The following is a 17,757-nucleotide window of genomic DNA, read 5'->3' on the forward strand; positions in this document are numbered from 1 at the left end:
TAACGACATCACCACGAAGTACACACTTCTCCATCACAGCCACACAGAGACTGCCCAATGCTTTGCTAAAATCAACATTCGCTGTATATGTGGCATTCCTCCAACCTACAAGGCCAGTCACCATGGAAAAAATGGTATTTGGTTCATTTGGCAATATTCTTACAAATCCTATGTTAGTTCCTAGACCTCTTCTTTATGTTTTCGAATATGCAATAACCTATTCTAGAATCGTGTTAGGGATCAATTAGTACTAACCTTTTGTGCTCGTAATTTCTACAAGCTACCTTTTTGCCTCTATTGAAAAACAGGACATTAGTCCACTTCAGGTCTGTTCACTGCTCCTGCTCTTGGTGGGGTTGTGGACACGCAGCCATGGGCAGAGGAAGGGCTACCTCAAGATGAAACCACCACCTCACCTCCAGGTCCTTGCATCTCATGCAATCGACTGGGAAGTCACTGGGGATACAGGAAGAAAGGAAATGGCCCCAGAGAGGACAAATGACCCTGGAGAAGTGGGAAGACCTAGCCTGTGCCCATCCCTCAGACTCAAAGTTCCGGAGGTGCTGGGGCCTCAGGTAGTGGTTCCACGTGTAAGGAGAGAAGGCGCCAGGTGTTTCTGGAGAGATTAAAGCGACTAGGCCCAGGCCTGGCCAGCGGAGTAGCTAGGGACCGACTCTGAAGGAGGAGCAGAATGGGAAGGGGGAGTAGGGAGGAAAAGCACCCCTTTCCCCATCTCCCCTACACCCTATCCCCTAAGGGTTAACCCCCCACTCTCTCTCTCAGCCCCTTCTCTCCTCCCCCACCCAAACCCCATCTCCCTTTAATCACATCTGATACTGAGCGGCCCAGCAGGAACAAAGAGGCCATTTAGAGAAACGGGGCCGAGAAAGTGACCCCCGCACTCTGGGGCAGCCGCCTGGATGCTGGCACAAAGGCGGCGTTTCAGAGCTGAAATTTCAGCACCCAACTTGATTAAAGGATTCCACAGGCTTGGAGGAGGGTGGAAGGGGGTGCGAAGTCCACTGCTCCCTGAATTAACCCTTCTCCGGGGCAGCAAATGCCCCTCCTGCTCCTGGGGCTGCTCATCACTCCCGATCTGTCCAGGGCGCATCACCCCGGGGGGCCATGGCTCTCAGAGGTCAGGCTAGCCTGGCCCTTCCTCTTCCTGGAAGGGGAGCTGGCAGCGGAATGGAGGTCAAAGCTGAAATACGCAGGGAGCCAACCCTCCCTTCTCTCTGCGGGTGTCAGTAATCACTCTCTGCCCCCACCCAAGGGAGGGAGGAATGAAGGTGACTGGTTGTACCACAGGTTGGGTAAGCAGGGTGAGGAGAACAGGACCCATTAGGACCTGGGGCAGAGAGGATGAGCTCCAGCCCTGATTTAACGTCACAGCTGGAACCCAGGAGCCCTGCTTCCTGGCCCACCATCATGCCAGCACCCATCCCACTAGAGGCCTCGGGGGATCACAGGCCCCACCCAGAGGGGAAAGGACATCTTCCAGAGGCCCGGAAGGAGAGGGTATGGGTGTGGCAGACCAGAGAGGCAAACCGGAGGGCAGTGTGTGGGCAGTGGCCTAAGGAGTCGGGACAGCAGGGCGGGGTGGGCAGGTGCTCAGTCCTTGCTCTACAGCTGCTGACTTGTCCGGCAGGCCTCTGCTTGGGGAGGGCTGGAGATCACCGAGTCCCCAAGCTTCCTGCTGGGGCACTGCTTCTGAAAGGGGATCCGAGACCATGATAAGAGGCTCGAGGCAGGTCCTTAGAAAACAATGGGTGGCTTGATGAGACCTGCTCTGTGATACTCCTGAGAAGGGAGAAGCCCCTGCAGCCAGTCCCACTGGAAAGGAAATTGGGGGTTTCCGTGGCAACCAGCTCCCTGGGCACAAAGGCTCGTCTGTCTGCTGGGAAGGCAGCTGAGGTGTCTCCCTGCAGCAGCCTTTACTCTGGTGAACGGGGAGATGTAGGGAGGGATGTGGGGTATCCGCAGGGAGCAAGGGCCCCTGGTGCTTCTTAAAGAGCTGACAGTCACGGGGCCACTTGGATGGGTGCCTCCTCCAGGCAGCAGGGGAAAAGCAGGTGGGCACAGAAGATAGCTGGAGGCGGAGGGGGTGAAAAGGCTGAAGTTTATTATTTACATGTAGAAAGAACGTGAGAAGTTGGGGATGAGGCGCGTGCGGAAGACGATTCCAGCTCAGTCGGTGATGATGAGCTCGTCCACCCCCCAGTCTTCATAGCTCCCGTCCGGCAGGTATCGCCGAATGATGATGGGGATCTTTCGGGCCCTGTGGCAGGGGAGAAGTCACAATACATGAGGGCTAGGGACTCAAGCTCTACAGCAGGAGGAACAAATTGTGTACAGAATGCAGGGAAAGAAAAGTCTTAGGAGCATCCTCTCGGGACTATGAGTGCACTCTGCAGGAAAGTAATTATAATAAAAAGGAAGTTCTTGCATCCCTGATGCGGGACAGTGGGTACAGAGAGCTCTGCCATCCCACGGCTGACGGGAGGAGGGGGAAGAGAGTGTGTGTGTCGGGGGAGGGGCGGCGGCATTGGTAAGGCCAACTGAAGCAGGAACAGGGAATCCTGACAGCCAGGAGAGGCCCATGTCTCATCCGAGCCCTGCCCTTTGCTGCCCCTCCACGCCTTCCCTCCTCCCTCCTGGTGGGCTGAGGCCTGAATGAGCTAAGGATCCACAGAACAAGCACCACTTCCCCAGCCAGGAAGTGGGGGGGTCCGGGTGTGCACCAGAGAAAGCTGAGGATGCCTCCCAGGGCTCTGGAGCAGTGAACCGTGACCTGGGTGACTTACTTGAGCTCTTTCATGGCGATGAGCAAAGGATCTGTCTCCCCCTCCAGCTCCACCATGACGGGGGCGCACATCCTGTGGGTATAGGGACAAGTGTTGAGGAGACTGCAAACATGGGGAGAAGGGTCCGGCAGGAAGTCGGGGAGAGCTTACTTCACGAAGAGGATTGGATCGGCACCCCAGTCCTCTCCTAGAAAGGTTACCAGGCGTGGTGGGCGGGGCACTGACAGCGAGGGCACGTGAGTGGGAGCCAGAAGACCAGATTTAAATTTAAAATAGCGTCCAAAGACACTAAATTCCTCTCCAAATATCAGTATCCTCATTTAAAAATGAAGACAAAAAGCCCTGCCTCTGCTGGATACGGCAGAATATTCCAGCACAGAGAAAAAGCATGTGCAAAGGTTCGCCCCTGACCATGCTAACTCAGTGGCCCCAGGCCCTGCCTCAGGGGCCAGCTCCCGGTGTCCTTGCCCATCTTGGCAGCACACCCTCAGAAGGCCAGCTCTCACAGCCTCCACACGGGGCCTGCGTCAGGTGCTCACCCACTTACGACCCTCCACGATGCCCCACGGCCAGCCGGCAGAACCCAGTCTGGCCCCGGCTCACCTTCCTAGTACCTTCTCATGCCACTTGCCTATATTCATCCCCACGTTCCCACCACACCAAACTCCTACGGTTCCCTGGAAAGACGCTGTTGTTTACTTTCCGCATCCTCTTTCGAGCTCTTCCTCTCCCTACAGGCCTAGGTGAGGCCCCAATGTCTCCACCCTGGAGAACATTTGCTGGCTCCTCAGCACCTGACTCATTCACATGTGCTTCTCCTGGCACCGCTCTCACTGTACTGTAACTACTTGTTTGATGTTCTCCGTGTTAGACCACGAGCTCTTGGTGGCCCAGGACCATGTGCCCTGGCACAATGCTTGACCCACAGCAGGGGCTCTGCACACAAATGGGCGGGGTGCCAGTCTTAGGCCCACCTCCTCTAGGAAGCCACCGTTGATTCTGCATCAAGTTTACACCAATGGATCCCAGAATTACTAGGAGAGCATGACAAAAATTCAGGCTCCCAGTCCTTCCCAGACCTTCTGAATAGAATCTCCAGTGAAGAAGCTTGAGAACCTGTCTATACAAAGCTCCCTGTGTGATTCTGGTAACCAGCCAGTCTGAGAGCCACCAGTTTATACTGAATAATTTACCAATTTTATTACTAAATATTAGGATTTGTTCATCCCAAAGGCCTAAAAATTTCCCAAAGGCAGAGACCAAATGTTTAATTTTCCCTGTATCTTCTCTCAATAAGTATTTAAATTTCTCCAAATTTAAAGCTTTAAAGAAGCTTTTTGTGGCAAAGTGCTTTTCCTGATCTGCATATGCCTTCTTTCTTTCAAGATATGAATAATTCGAGAGCGTTTATTTACCCAGCCCTACTATGTGCACACAATGTGTGAAGTGTGACAGTGTGCCCTTGGGTCATCTGTCTGCACCAGAACCTCCACAAATGAACCCAGCCACGATCCTCAGGGAAGTGGCTGTGGTCCATCCACGCCAGCCGCCAGGTGGTGCTAATGAACTGGACAGAGTGAGATTTCATCCAAAAACTGTCTAAGAAATGTTTGTTCACTTAAGTGCAGGGTTGCATGCCTAGTGCTAGGGATAAGCTACAGCCCTGGCTGTCCACTGGCTCACAGCAGGAGAGCCGCCTAGCCCTTCGCTGGAAGGAGCGCTATAGACCCAACTAAGTGGGATTGAGCCTTAAAGGAAAAGCAGGATGCTGGCACCTGGTAGGGGTCTGAATGTCTGCCTCCAAACTTTTAAGTGCTCCACACTGCCCACCAAATGCAGGTCAATCTTCTGAACTTGTCACTCAAGGTTCCAAAAACAACTCTTCCAGTCTTGTGCCCCAAGCTACTTGCCATTCCCCCATGAGCCACACTTGCCTCTGTCTTCCTGGACCTTTCCTTGTGCTGTTTCTGACCCCCAGGATACACTCAAAACCACCTCCCTTTCCCTGTCCCTACCTGAATTCTAAGCTCCTCATGAGGCTTTCCCAGTCAGCCATGCGATTACTTCCTTCTCTTCTTTGCGCCTCTTGTAAAGCATCATTCCTGTCCACCATGGGTTCCAGGTATTTGTGAAGGGGCCCATTCCCCGCACCAGGCTGTGAACACCTGGAGAACTGGGGGATGTGTCTCTAATCATCTTTGCATCCCCAACAGGTGCAAGTGCAGTGATAAGCCTGGAAATGTCTTTTACCTACATTATCCATTGTAAGTGCCAAGAAATGTGCCTAATGAGACTGAACTACCGCACTTTAAATTTTATTTCATTGTACTTAATTTAAATAGCCACATGTAGCTTAGTGGCTACCATAATTGATGGTGCAGGCCTAGAGGCTCCTGACCCCAGGGATACCAAACATATCACACCACGTGCGGCTCTAGTTTCTCCCAGCCCAGCAAGGAGCGCGACCAGGCTGGCAAGACATCTACTGCTGCGCAACAGATGAGGAACGGTGTCGCCCGCCCATACAACCCCTTATCAAGGTGGACACGTGGTCAGCTTCACCCCACAGAACTGGAGATCAAGTCCAATGCTGACTGAAAACTAGGGAGGGGAACGCAGAGTCAGCATCACTGCTCCAGCACACAAAACTCCACAACTCTGGCCCCAGCTTCCTTTCCAGCCTAGATTCCACTATTCCCTACCGGAAGCACCCTGACTTCCAGATACCCACTATTTCCGACACCAGCGGAGTCTGGGTAAGGCTGCTTTCCTCGGCCTCGTGTTTCCCTGGGGAGACCTTCTATGAAAGCAACAGTGCCACACCTGCCCTCTCTGTCCCTTTACTTCTCCCCAGCAAGGAGGAGTAACATCAGACAGGGAAACAGGAAAAAGCAAGCATCCGTGGCCTAGCCTTTTCGAGCGTCCCTGCTTTCTCGGAGCCACCTACCTGCAGAGAGGGCACTTCTGAGGCCCACGACCTCAGCAGGCAGGCTTGCCCCTGCAGACAGTCTCTGGAAGCCTGCATTGCCCGAACACACAATCATCGGACATTCTCATCTCTGCCTGTCTACTGGCTACCTCTCGAATCCTGTTATGCTTCAAATGGTTCCAAACTTGGGAGAGAAAGGTCGCTAATTCAAATCCCCAGAGCCCCACCACTGCTCTGTGTTGTCATATCTCTAGTATGGCCTGGATGTGGAGGCTGGCCATAGTCTACTACCTTGAGTCAAGAACCACCTGAAGCCCAACGGGTGCTGTCACAGCACCCACAACTAACCAGGCCACAGTGGTCGAGGGCTCTCTGAATCCACACTTTTTTCTGCCTCACCAAACTGACAGGCGGTCATCGAGTTCAGTATTTTTACTGTTATCCTTCTGTACTGTTATTTGGCTTCTCAGATATTCGTGTCCTATTTCTCCCGTTGGATCTGACTCCGAGGGGCCTGGTTTAGCAGAGCGCCTGGCACGCAGGGACAGCACCCCTCCTTGTCTAGCACGTGAGAGCAGGGAGAGTCTGCTTTCAGGTGCCAGGCCGGGCCACATCGACAGCCTGGAGGCTCACTGTGGCCTGACTGATGGAAAAGACAGCGAAGGGGCACACACTCACGCGATCTGGAGGGCTCGGGTGCCCAGCACGCGGGCTCGCTCATACTTGGTCATATACGGTGTGGTGATTCGTTTCTGGTTGGCCTGCGGTCGCTCTCCAGAGGGGAGGATTTCAACATTCTCCTGGCCCTCCTGGACACCATGGCAGAAAGAGGGACAATCTCAGGGTACATTATTGAGAGGGAGGGGGAAGATGACTATGACAATGATTATAACCACCACTACCACTACTGCTTAATACATGCCAATGACCTTGCAACTGCCTTACTGACACCTCATTTCATCCTCGCAATAAACTTATGACATAGGGATCACAGTGCCCATTTTATAGGCTCGGAGAGTTAGCTAACTTGGCCAAAGTCTCAGACCTAGTAAAAGAGAGGAATCATGATCAAGATTACAAAGCCAGCTGCCTCATTCAGAAAAGAGAAGCAAAGGGTCCGGAGACAGGGCAGTCCCAGAACGCTGGCCCCATACAAAGAAATCCTTGAACACAGACAACAAATCACCCTAAGCAGGGAGCGAGGAACAAGCTTGGAGACAGGGTAACTAAATCAATAGGTCAAGTGACTAAAAAGTCAGAGCGAAGACAGGAACTACTTATTAAGCCATCTGTCATGTGCCAGACATCAGAAGAGGTGCTGTGACAGAAAATCAAGAGTTTCTGCTCTCAAAGAATTCACGGTCTGGGGAGGAGACGAGAGGAAACAAAACAGCAGGTGCTTTGAAGGTATGCAGGTGGGCGACAAAGTTAACAAGAAGGTGGGGGATACACGGCCGGTTAGGAAGACAGTCCAGAAATAAGACGTGAGCTTGTCTAGAAGGATTAGGAGGAGTTCCCAAGCCAACGAGGAAGGGAAGATCGTTCCAGGCAGGTCGAATTGCATATGCAAAGTAACAGACGAGGGAGAGAATGATACTAGGTTTGGACAACTAACGTGGAGAATGATTAGAGCAGAAGTGCATATGGGGTTGCAGGTAGGAGAATAAATTCTATAATAATTAAGTCAACAAATATTGAGTGCTTACTATATGTCAGGTAGTGTTCTGAGTGCTTGGGATAGAGCAGTAAGATAAAACTTCTTCCCCTATAGAGCTTCCCTTATAATCAGAAGAGATAAAAAATAAACAATCAACAAAATTAGTAAGTAAAATAAGTAGTATAACAACAGAGAAAAAAGACAGGGAGTGCCGGGTCATGGTATGGGAGGAGGGGGAGAATGCTACAATTTTAAATAAGATGGCCACAGAAGGCCTCACTGAGATGACTCCTGGACAAAGATCTGAAGGAGGTGAGGAGCAGGTCATGTGCCTCTCTTAGGGAAAAGTGTTCCTGGAAAAGGCAACAGCATGAACAAAGGTCTTGAGCAGGAGTCCGCCTGGCAATGACAAGGACACCAAGAAGAGGTAAGGTTGCATAGAGATCATGGAGAACTTTGTACACCTTTTTGGCATTTACTCTGAATGAGATGGGAAGCCACTGAATGAGGGTTCTGAGCAGACATGATTTGAATTAAGATTTAAAAGGATCATTCTGAATACTCTGTTGGGAATATTCTGTAGGGGGTAAGGGCAGAAGCAGAGACACCATCTAGGAAGACCAACCGTAATCAATCACGTAGGCAGGTAAGAAAGATGACTCTGGCGGCAGAAAGGCAATTGGAGTGGACTGAAGGCAGGAAAACCAGGAACACAACTTGTGCAGTAATGTGAGTGAAAAGCAATAAAGATCTAAACCAGGCTGAGACAGTAGGAATGGAGAAACGGAACAGGGTTGAACCACATGTAAGAGACAGAGAATCATCAGGACAGGAATGGAAAGAGATCAGAAGGATGGAGAAAGAGGTTTCTGAAACAGTGAATACAGGTACCTGAGAGTGCCATGCAGAGAGAAAATTCAAATAAAGGGAAAATTCAGCTTCCTAGCCTAAAAAAAAAAAGAAACTGAGGCATTGCTGTCTCTCCAGGAGGCATAAAGCACTTCTTCCATCAGTCACACAAGACAGAAAGCCGTGTTTTATTCTGGAAGCTAGAAACCCATCCGCCTAGTTGCTCAAGCCAGATACCTGGGAGTCATCCTTGTCATCTCTTATTTTCTTAGCTCCATATCCAATGCACCAAAATATCTCTTTCATCTGTTTTCTCATCATTAACAGTAGCAGTGCCCAAGTGCAAGCTATAGGTCTCTTGCCTGGAGATCTATGACAGTTCCCTAACTGATCTCTCTCATTCTTGCTCCTCCCCAATTTGCTCCTCAATCTGGGGACAGAATGCTCTTCCTAAAGTGTAAACCGGATCACGCCACCCTTTGGCTACAAATTTGTCAGTGGCTTCTCACTAACTTTAGGCTACAAATTCCTGCCTGATGTGAGCCCTTACTCCTCTAGCTTTATCCCAGGTCACTTTTTCCCCCTGCTCCTATGGAGCCCCATCCTGCAGAGCACCTGGCACATAATAAACATTCAAAACACATTTGCTGATGAATGAATGTGACATTTCACCCATCAGTGAACTAACTGCCCCAGAAGCCATGGACTATGGTCCAAGTGGACAAAAGCCCTCAGGCCCACCCTGTAGGGCTTCTATACCACCCAGGACTAGAACTCTGCTCACTCTATAGGTGCTTGTGGCAGGCGCTCTGATTACTAACAGGAGGCAGATGCATTTAGGCAATTATCATTGGTCAAGCTATTTGGCAGCCTAGGCGGCAGAGGGTGGAGCCTAAGGCTAAATACTGACCTCCTCTGCATTCTCCAAGTCATCTAGCCCTTCATCCTCCTCCACATCATCAAAGTCATCGCCATCAAAACTGTACAAGAAGAAGAGAGGCCAGTTAGTGAGAGCATCACTTACAATATTTAGGAGGTGCTCAATAAACATTTACTTAATGAACGAATCAAACTTCTGTTTCATTTTACTCCTTCAAACTTGTCCCATCAGCTCCCAAATTCTGCTAGGACTCATTCATCACCACTGTTTCTTTTCTCTCTCTACTGGATCATTCCCATCAGCACGTAAACATGTAGCTATTTCCCCATCTTAAATAACAAACAAAACTTCTCTGTTCTCTTCCCACGGAGCCCTATTTCCATGTTCCCCGTAGGAGCAAAATTCACGAAATAGTTGTCCATTGTTACTGTTTCCAATTCTGTCCTAATTTCACTCCAAGAAGACAACCACCTCCATGGCTCCATTAAAACCACTCAAGTTTGTTAATGATTTCCATATTGCTAAATCCAATGAACTGTTCTCATTCAGCACTAGGCCACTACTCACTCTCGCTCAATACACTCTCTTCACTTGACTGCAAAGACACCTCCCTCTCTTGGTTTTCCCCCACCACTGGATGCTCTTTCTCAGTCTCTTTGGCTGGTTTCTCCTCTCTCCTCTCAGCCCCCCGCCCCACCCCCTGCCTAAGCACTCCTTGTTGGTATGCTCTTTCAGTCATCTCTTTACTGTCATTCCCCTGATGACCTCACCTATTTCTTAGTTTTGACCAATATACTCATGCTGACCACGCCCCTATTTTTATCTTCAGAACAGACCTCACATATCAGGAAATCTTGGCTCTAGCTTCAAAATAAATCCAGAATTCAAAACGACTGCTCACTACCTCTACTACTATCATCCTCGTAGAAGCCGCTACCTTCTCTCGCCCTAGATTACTGCAACCCTTCCAGACCTTACCACCTCAAAGTCCCACCAGACCTTCCTCTGGAGTACTTCCATACAGTAAGTCCTCCCTTACTTACATTGCTGACAGGTTCTGCGACTTTAAGAAAAACGATATATGACGAAACTAATTTTCCCTTACGCTAACATATAAACAGGAGTTAAGTTCCCACAGCATCTCATCAACGTTAGAACAAAAGCACGTTATTTGCAGACCTGCTGTACTACATATTTTCACTGCCTAATCTTAACACGGTCCTGTATTATCTGTTTATGGACCTGTCTCTGCTTCTAGAAAGAGAGCACGTGGAGAGTACGGACCATGCCTAATACCATCTAAATATTCCCAATACAGAACCCAGCTCAGTCGAAGTTTGCTAAAAGATGCTTTTTTCGCTGATTCTCTCTGGACACTCGAGTATGAGCCTTTCTGTGCCCAGTCTCTGGCTATGCTTTGGGTTCCTCACCCTTCGCTTCCCCAGCTCCAAGAGTCCCCTCAGCTGCCCCCTCTACGCCTGGCTCCTCAGCCTCCAGCGACCCAGGCTCCCGCCTCACCCGCCCCTTCCGAGGTCCCACAAAGGCCACTTTGCTCCCGCACTCACTTGTCCTCGTTGTCTGACATGACGCCCGCGCCGCAGTGCCCCGGCTTTGCGACCCAGACCTGCGCGGAGACCCGCAAACAGCAAGCCTCCGACTCGCACGGGGCCACGCGTACTCTGCGCCTGCGCTATGACCCAGAGAAAAATCACTTCCGGGAGCAGGCTGGCGCGGTAAGTGTGCGCATGCGCCGAGAGGCATGTGCTTGTTACCATGGTAGCCAGAGCGTCTAGTGGCCCGCTGTAGACCCCAACATCTCAAAGTATTTCTGCGCGGCCCCGGTGCGGTGCCGCCTTAGAGCTGTGGTTTCGGTCTCCGAAGCCCAGCTGCGGTGCTTTGTGGGGAGGCGCGCGCCCACCCTGGGTCTTACTTTAGGGTGAGGTTTCAATTTTGGCGAAACACAACGGGAAATGTCGTGACCATGGCTATCTTGAGGACCCCATTCCCCCGAAGAGCCTTTCCTGCCACAGGCATGGGGTCAAGATGAGATCTCCGTTCGTGTGTGTGTGTGTGTGTGTGTGTGTATTATTATTATTATTGTCAGCCTGTGTGTCTTCGGGATGGGAGGATTGAGCACCATCGCAGTAGTGATGGGTGGCGTCACGATTCTCTTGTGGTCGACCCCGCTCCCAGACTTTGGTAGAGAGGAGTGCTGGAGTAGAGGTTGGACTTGGGAGACAGGAGGTGTGTCATTGTGTTTTTTCCCTCCTCAGGGCCCTCCCATGGCTTCCCAGGAGAAGGTGGAGGCAGTGACCAAAGGAACGGGGCTCTGGAGTTGCCCCAGGCAGGGCACTTACACCCCTGGGACTTGTGAGCTCCTGAGAGGTCAGTGCGTTTAAAAGACAGGAGGTGGTTACAGTTACCCTCTAACTCAGGTCTCCCTTTCATGACCTGTGGCTTAGCAATTGCTATTTTAATGTTACAGAAAGATTCAGGTCCTATAACTTGCAAGTGGCCAAAAGTCAAAGAACTAAGAACTTTAGAGTAGTTCACGACTGTGTATCCCTTAGATCACACTTTCAGTTTCCCGGGGGAAGACTTATCTCCTCCCCACCCACAACCACAGTGGAACCAACTGTTTTGTGCCCACACACTACCAAATACCTTTTCTGCATTGGACTTAGTACAACCTGTAGTCAGATATTTAGTGTGTCCCATTGGATCAGTTTCCATCTACTCCTTTAGCCCATAATTCCATCAGGGCAGGGACTGTTTCTCTTTTGACTCACCATTATAGCTCCAGCCCCTGGCACCTGCTTAATGAATACTTTCTCCTTTGTTCATTCATTCATTCATTCATTCACTCACTCACTCAATAAAAAGTTTTTAAAAGCCCACTATGTGCTTTAGCCATTGTTCTAGGTGTTATGGATACAGCATTAAAAAAGAAAAAAAAAAACAGCAAAAATTCTGGCTCTCATGGAGCTAATATTCTAGCAGGAGGGTAATAAATACTAAATAAGTAAAATATGTAGAATTTAGATGAGTGCTATAGAAAAAAAAATGAAGCAGGAAAGGAAGAGAGGGAGTACTCAGGTACAGAATAGGGGTAGGAGATGATAGAATTTTAAATTCCAGTGAGTTAAATGAAGGCATCTGCCTGCAGCCCAGGAGGCTTCATAGAAGTGCTTTATCTTGCAGTGATGATGAAGGACTCCAAACTGACTAAATTCCAGCAGCGCCACATCATGGACACCATGAAAAGTAAGAGGCAGTCCACAGGGGCTTCTCCGGCAGAGAGATTCTAGGCCACGTTCTTAAAGCTCCTCCATATTAAGGGGTAGGGGACGTCATTCTTAAAGACTAAAATGGTATAGTATAGTATTTCTGACCTTTTACCTGGGGAAGTGACCTTGAGGGCCCTTTGTTCCCCCACCTAGACATGGGTCCTGGCACAACAACAAGCCTCCTGTAGTCTGGCTCTAGCCGACCTCTCAAGAGCACAGTCCAATCGAGAATTTCTGCCCAGTCAAAATGGTCTCAAAATTGTCATGTCTGCAATCTCTCCCTCCCTGTTACAGACACATGTGCTCTCCAGAGAAAAGGACTGTGTGCTTGTCTTATTTGTCATTTCATTCATTCACAGATTAGCTAGCAGAAACAAGAAAACTGACAGAATCCCAACTTAGGAAGACCATGCAAAACCTTCCCACAACTCACCTCTGACCACACATTGGATTATTTATTTTTAAGGAAAACAAAAAAGTGGACATACATGGGCACAATAGCAAGGGACCCTCTAAAACCTTGAACGCAACCTTGCTTTCTGAGATTTAACTGAATCATCATTTAATGGTTCAGAACAGAGACCTGTAAAGTTGCCTTTGAGAGAGAATGCCGAATACTGAGAGCTTTTGCCTTCTCTGAGGAAAGAACGTGCTTCTCAGGAGCGCATCTGATCAACCACAGAAGCACAGGGACAAGAGAGTCAGATACTGCCAGCGTGTGTTCAGCACTGGTTGGGGGAGGGAGGCTCCATCGGGCCAGGTCAGGAGTCAGATGTCTTTCCTTATTGTGGACAAGGACAACTCCGGCTGCCAGTGTCTAGTGCCATAATGTATGTGAATTACAACTCACTCTTTACACGCAGCAATCTACTAATAAATTGGTGTTCCCTGAAGCATGAAAACAAAGAGACTTTGCTAGAAATTCCACTAAAGGTCAATACCAAGAGAATAAGGACTGTGTCTGCCTTGTTCACCACAGTAGCCCTGGCACTCAGGTGCTCCTTTACTAAAGGACTAATTGCATTAGTGGTTAGACCAACACAGGTAACTGGTTCCCCTGGCAGTGTTATTCCCCTTAGAAGATTTTTTTTTAATTGTCTCCAAGTATTGGTGTTGAGTCTGTTTTCTTCCAGAATCTTCTCATTACTTCCCCCCTCATAACCAAACCCTACTGTTGTTTTGAGCCTTAGTTCAAATTCTGTTGCAAGCCACAAATTCCTCTTCTTCATCTGAATTCCCAGAATTCCTCGGGGCATATTGGCTGAAAACAGCCAAAGGAAGAGGTAGCATTTGGCACTGAAGAGACAGAAATAGGGAGTGGAGGGAGCAGGAGGGACATTCTAGTAAGCACAGCATCTCTTCAGAAAAGAGAGAGCCATAGACCATGGTGTGGCACCAGGGAGAGGATGTGAGAAGGGGAAGGTTGGTGGGAAAAAAAGCGCCATCCTTCCGGTTCCTCAGGGCAGACACGTCAGTCACCCTGGACTCCTTCCTCCCACACCTCACATCAGCAATCCTGTTTGCTTGACCTTCAAACCATATCCTGACTCTGACTGCCTCTGCCATTGGTCCCCAACACTGTACTTTCAACGGTAGCCAAAGGGATTGTGTCGCCCCTCTGTCCAAAACCCTCCGATGGCTTCTGAAATACAAAGTAAAAGCCAGTCTTTCCAGAAGCCTACAAGGCCCTATACTTCTCTTGCCCTCCATGACCTCTGACCTCTACTCCTACTAACCACACCCCCCTTGCTCACTCCTTTCCTGCCACTCCAGCCTGACTGTTCCTCAGACACTCCAGGCACATTCCCACCTCAGGGCCTTTATTCTAGCTGTTTTCTCTGCTGGAAATGCTCTTCCCCAAAATATCTGCATCATTGGGCCCCTCACCATTTTGGGGTCTTTTCTCAAATGTTACCCTCTTCACAAGGCCTTCCCTGGCTACTCTGTTTAACTCATAAATCCCGCTGTGACACATTCTATACGGTCACCACCTACCATACTATATGTCTTACTTATTTTATCATCGTCCACACCCCATCTGCAGGCACCATGAGGGCAAGACTTTGTCTTACCACTTTACCCGCAGCAGCCTGGGTCTGGCCCAGTGTAGATGCTCATTATGTATTTGCTGGGTGGATGATAGGAGGAGGCTGGGAAGGTAGAAGGGGTAGACGGGGGAGAGATCCAAACAGTGGGTGGGGCCTGCTGAGCTAGTGTTTGAGAGGACGGACCAGTCAACCAGATAGGAGGTGACACACTTGGCCGGCCCGGGGAAGGAGCCCCAGGTCTGGGCCCAGGCAGTGGGGATGGACAATAGGAAGGACTGGTGTCTATTACTGTCCAAACCATCCCTCCCTGCCATGGGCCAAGCAGGTTTTAGGAATCCATCTATAGAAACAAAAGTACCAGTATGAAGGTTGATAAATAAGAATGTTTATTGCAGCATTGTTTGAAGTAGTAAAAAAAAAAAAGAAAGAAAGAAAGAAAAGAAAGAAAGAAACAGCCTGAATTTCTGGAACTAGGAAACTAGTTGGATAAATAATGTTGCCATTCTAAGGACTAGTATACAGCTATAAAAAATAAGTTATATATAAATGGAGCGATCTGGAAAGATATCCATGATAAGTTGTTAAGAGTCTGTTATTGAATACAGTATGGTCCAGTGTTTGAAAAACAGATCTTATATATGCGCACATATCTTTGAACATGTTTATATAAGCATCAAAAAGAATCGATGAGACCACCAAATCGTTACCATGCTCACTGTAGCAGGGGTTTGAGGGGAGACGGGGAGGCGCTCCTGGACTCTCTGCCTTGCAATAACAGGCAGGTATCACGTTTATAAATTAAGAAAAAAGCCAAGTGGGTCCTGCCACCCCAACCCTTCCTTCCCCAGGAGGAAACACTCTGCCCCTACAGTGCAGCCCAACATCAAGCCAGAGGGTCTTGCCTTCCAAGCCGCCAGCCTCTGCCATCTATCTGCCTCCCATCCTGGAGGCCCGGTCCCACCTCCGGCCTGCCAGCCTGTGCCAGGCCAACGGGGCCTACAGCCGGGAGCAGTTCAAGCCTCGAGCCACCCGTAAGTGGGAGGGCCTCGACCAGAGCTCCTCTTCTACCTCCCTCTCCGAGGGGGATGGGGAATGCAAGGACGGGACAAGCTGCCCACAGGCGGGTGAGCACACGTCTAGTCAGATTCTCACACTGTTTCTACTTGAGCCTTGGCACATGTTAGCTGGGGGTATTCAGGGTGCAGGGGAAACCAGTTAGTTAGTTGGTTCTTTTTGAAATTTTTTCCAGAACTCTAACAATTAACTGGATTCTACCAATCTCTGATAAATGGCTGGCTGTCAGGTCTCATGGCTATTGTTCTTTGAAGCTCACACGGTACCTCACATCCAGAACTCCTCTGTACTCCAGCCTACTTCATGGAGCCATCCACCCCCTTCCTCCTTGGCACTTGACACAACTCGTGGCCCAGAGCCCCCCGGCCCTCCGCGCAGCCTCTACACGCAAACCGCCACAATGCTGATCACTGAGCTTTTAGCCTCATTCTGCACCAAAGCAGGGTGTAGGTTTTGACAAGGCTCTCTTCTTGGTTCTTTCGACCTCTTTTCATTCCTGCCTTTCTTGACATGACAGGCTCAGGAGCTCCCTGGGTGGAAGGGGCCGGGATTGCAGAAGCCCTCTGCTTGTTGCCCAGGCGCCCTGGAGCAAGCTCACCCAACTGGGAACAGACCACGAATGGGGCTCCCTTCGTGCCTTAACCAGGCCATTTCTGGGCCTTACAGGAGATCTGGAGAAGGAGAAGCAAAGGCTCCAAAACATCTTTGCCACAGGGAAGGACAAACAGGAACGAAAAAGAAAACCCCCTCCCGTGCGACAGGCGAACCCAGCCCCGGAGCTGGATAGGTTTGAAGAACGTAAGCTACCCGTGGGCCAGTTATGGAGGCGGGGAGTGTGTGTAGAGGCCCGGAACTGGGGGAGGGGGCGACCCCCGAGGGTCCACTAGTGAGAAACACTGACCACAGAACTGCCTCCTCTCCCCGAGAGGTAACCCCTGCCCCTGCCACCCCAGCCAGGAGCCCGATGGCCTCAAAGCCCTGTACACTGATGCCCCTTCTCCCCGTCCAGTGGTGAAGGAAATCCAGGAGAGGAAAGAGTTCCTGGCTGACATGGAGGCCCTGGGACAGGGCAGACAGTACCGAGGGATCATCCTTGCCGAAATCTCCCAGGTAGAAGCAACAGGGAAGCGGGATGAGTGTGGAGTACGAGACGTGAGCAGAAATAAAGGGTCAGCTGTGGCCGAGGCTTCGCAGTCCAGCCCTCCCCTCACGTCGGTGTGGGCTCTGAGAGTTCCGAGCCTGATTCCAGCTTTCCCTGATGCCCTTGCAGAAAGTACAGGAAATGGAAGCCATCGACCACAAGAGGAGTGAGGAACTTAGGAAGGCTCTCGCCACCACTTAGTCATCTCCAGAGACGGGGGCGGAGGAGCCCAGCCTGGACCACTGGAGCCCACCCCCTTGCCGAGCAGGGCCATCCTCAGGTCAGCCCACCCACCCTGGCTTCCAGCCATGTCAAATGGTTGGTCACACAGCAGTGTCCTGGCCTAGGGTGCCCCAGGCAGCTACAGCACCCTAGAAAATGGACCACATCAGAGAATGAGCTGGTTCTCCTCGAGACTGGGTCAGCTGCGCCTGTGAGACCCCACAGTCACAGACACGAACACACACATCGAGCCTGTTCTCGGGGAAAGAGCCATACATTGTGAAAACAAGGCCCTAGTCTCACGATATCGCACGAGCGTCTCAAGGGCATCCAGCCGGCCCTCTTCCCACATCTCCACCCACTGCGTGTCCCCATATTTAGTTTTCTGAACTTAGGAGAGAATGTGATGCCTTTCTTCTTACCTACCTGCCTTAGGACCTACTTATTTGACTTCTTACAGCCTTAGGCAAATGTTTAACTACTGTGATTAATTGGCCAATAAAACGCATTTAACATAGATCATTATACACGCCATTTTGTTTTCAGAGGGATAAGGCTTATTTGATCAAGGAGTTAGAACTTTTCAATCACTGTTTCTAGCCCTTCGCATATTTCAAGGGTAAACGGAAACCAGTGCTCCTGAGCACCCCCGCTGGGCGCCGTGGCAGGTGCTGAATTGGCAGGTGCTGAATTTCGCTCTCAGTTAATTCGCTTGATAAAGCCCTTTGATAGTTTGTTATCCCCGTGTGAAAATTAAGGCTCGCAAAGACCCTATTACCAAGGTCATTTCACCAGCAAGTAGCCCAGTCACGATTAAACTAACTCTGCATCCTTCCACTAAACCCAGAGCCCATGGGAGGACACCT

General features: G+C 50.2%; 2 protein-coding genes across 13 annotated transcripts; one reads left to right on the forward strand and one right to left on the reverse strand.

Moving 5' to 3' along the window:
* Positions 1 to 2,100: 2,100 nt before the first annotated feature.
* POLR2F (RNA polymerase II, I and III subunit F) lies at positions 2,101 to 10,838 on the reverse strand. Of its 2 annotated transcripts, none has more exons than XM_039877724.1 (5): positions 10,685 to 10,838; positions 9,150 to 9,219; positions 6,412 to 6,542; positions 2,805 to 2,876; positions 2,101 to 2,349 (listed from the first exon to the last, which is right to left on the reverse strand). In XM_039877724.1, the coding sequence occupies exons 1-5, from the start codon at positions 10,702 to 10,704 to the stop codon at positions 2,124 to 2,126; spliced, it is 519 nt and encodes a 172-aa protein (XP_039733658.1). In that variant the 5' UTR covers positions 10,705 to 10,838; the 3' UTR covers positions 2,101 to 2,123. The 2 variants fall into 2 exon arrangements, with proteins under 2 accessions (XP_039733658.1, XP_039733657.1); XM_039877723.1 differs by having other exon boundaries at positions 2,101 to 2,278; positions 10,685 to 10,837.
* Positions 10,834 to 17,408, forward strand: CUNH22orf23 (chromosome unknown C22orf23 homolog). Of its 11 annotated transcripts, none has more exons than XM_039877714.1 (6): positions 10,872 to 11,167; positions 11,393 to 11,504; positions 12,321 to 12,383; positions 15,303 to 15,485; positions 16,195 to 16,326; positions 16,538 to 17,408. In XM_039877714.1, the coding sequence occupies exons 2-6, from the start codon at positions 11,402 to 11,404 to the stop codon at positions 16,837 to 16,839; spliced, it is 783 nt and encodes a 260-aa protein (XP_039733648.1). In that variant the 5' UTR covers positions 10,872 to 11,167; positions 11,393 to 11,401; the 3' UTR covers positions 16,840 to 17,408. The 11 variants fall into 11 exon arrangements, with proteins under 11 accessions (XP_039733652.1, XP_039733645.1, XP_039733656.1 ...); XM_039877713.1 differs by having other exon boundaries at positions 10,872 to 11,055; XM_039877715.1 differs by having other exon boundaries at positions 10,895 to 10,941.
* Positions 17,409 to 17,757: the final 349 nt, after the last annotated feature.

This window comes from Pteropus medius, unplaced genomic scaffold, assembly GCF_902729225.1.
Source record: "Pteropus medius unplaced genomic scaffold, Ma_sr-lr_union100, whole genome shotgun sequence".
Taxonomy (NCBI): Eukaryota; Metazoa; Chordata; class Mammalia; order Chiroptera; family Pteropodidae; genus Pteropus; species Pteropus medius.

Excerpts from the sequence above, each read along its gene's own strand:
- POLR2F (XM_039877724.1), bottom strand. The coding sequence starts at position 10,704 with ATGTCAGACAACGAGGACAA. Across the intron at positions 9,220-10,684 it reads ATGTCAGACAACGAGGACAA|TTTTGATGGCGATGACTTTG; the intron begins GTGAGTGCGGGA and ends CTTCTTGTACAG. Across the intron at positions 6,543-9,149 it reads ACTTGGAGAATGCAGAGGAG|GAGGGCCAGGAGAATGTTGA; the intron begins GTCAGTATTTAG and ends CATGGTGTCCAG.
- CUNH22orf23 (XM_039877714.1), top strand. The coding sequence starts at position 11,402 with ATGGCTTCCCAGGAGAAGGTGGAGGCAGTGACCAAAGGAACGGGGCTC. Across the intron at positions 11,505-12,320 it reads GACTTGTGAGCTCCTGAGAG|TGATGATGAAGGACTCCAAA; the intron begins GTCAGTGCGTTT and ends TTTATCTTGCAG. Across the intron at positions 16,327-16,537 it reads GCTGGATAGGTTTGAAGAAC|TGGTGAAGGAAATCCAGGAG; the intron begins GTAAGCTACCCG and ends CTCCCCGTCCAG.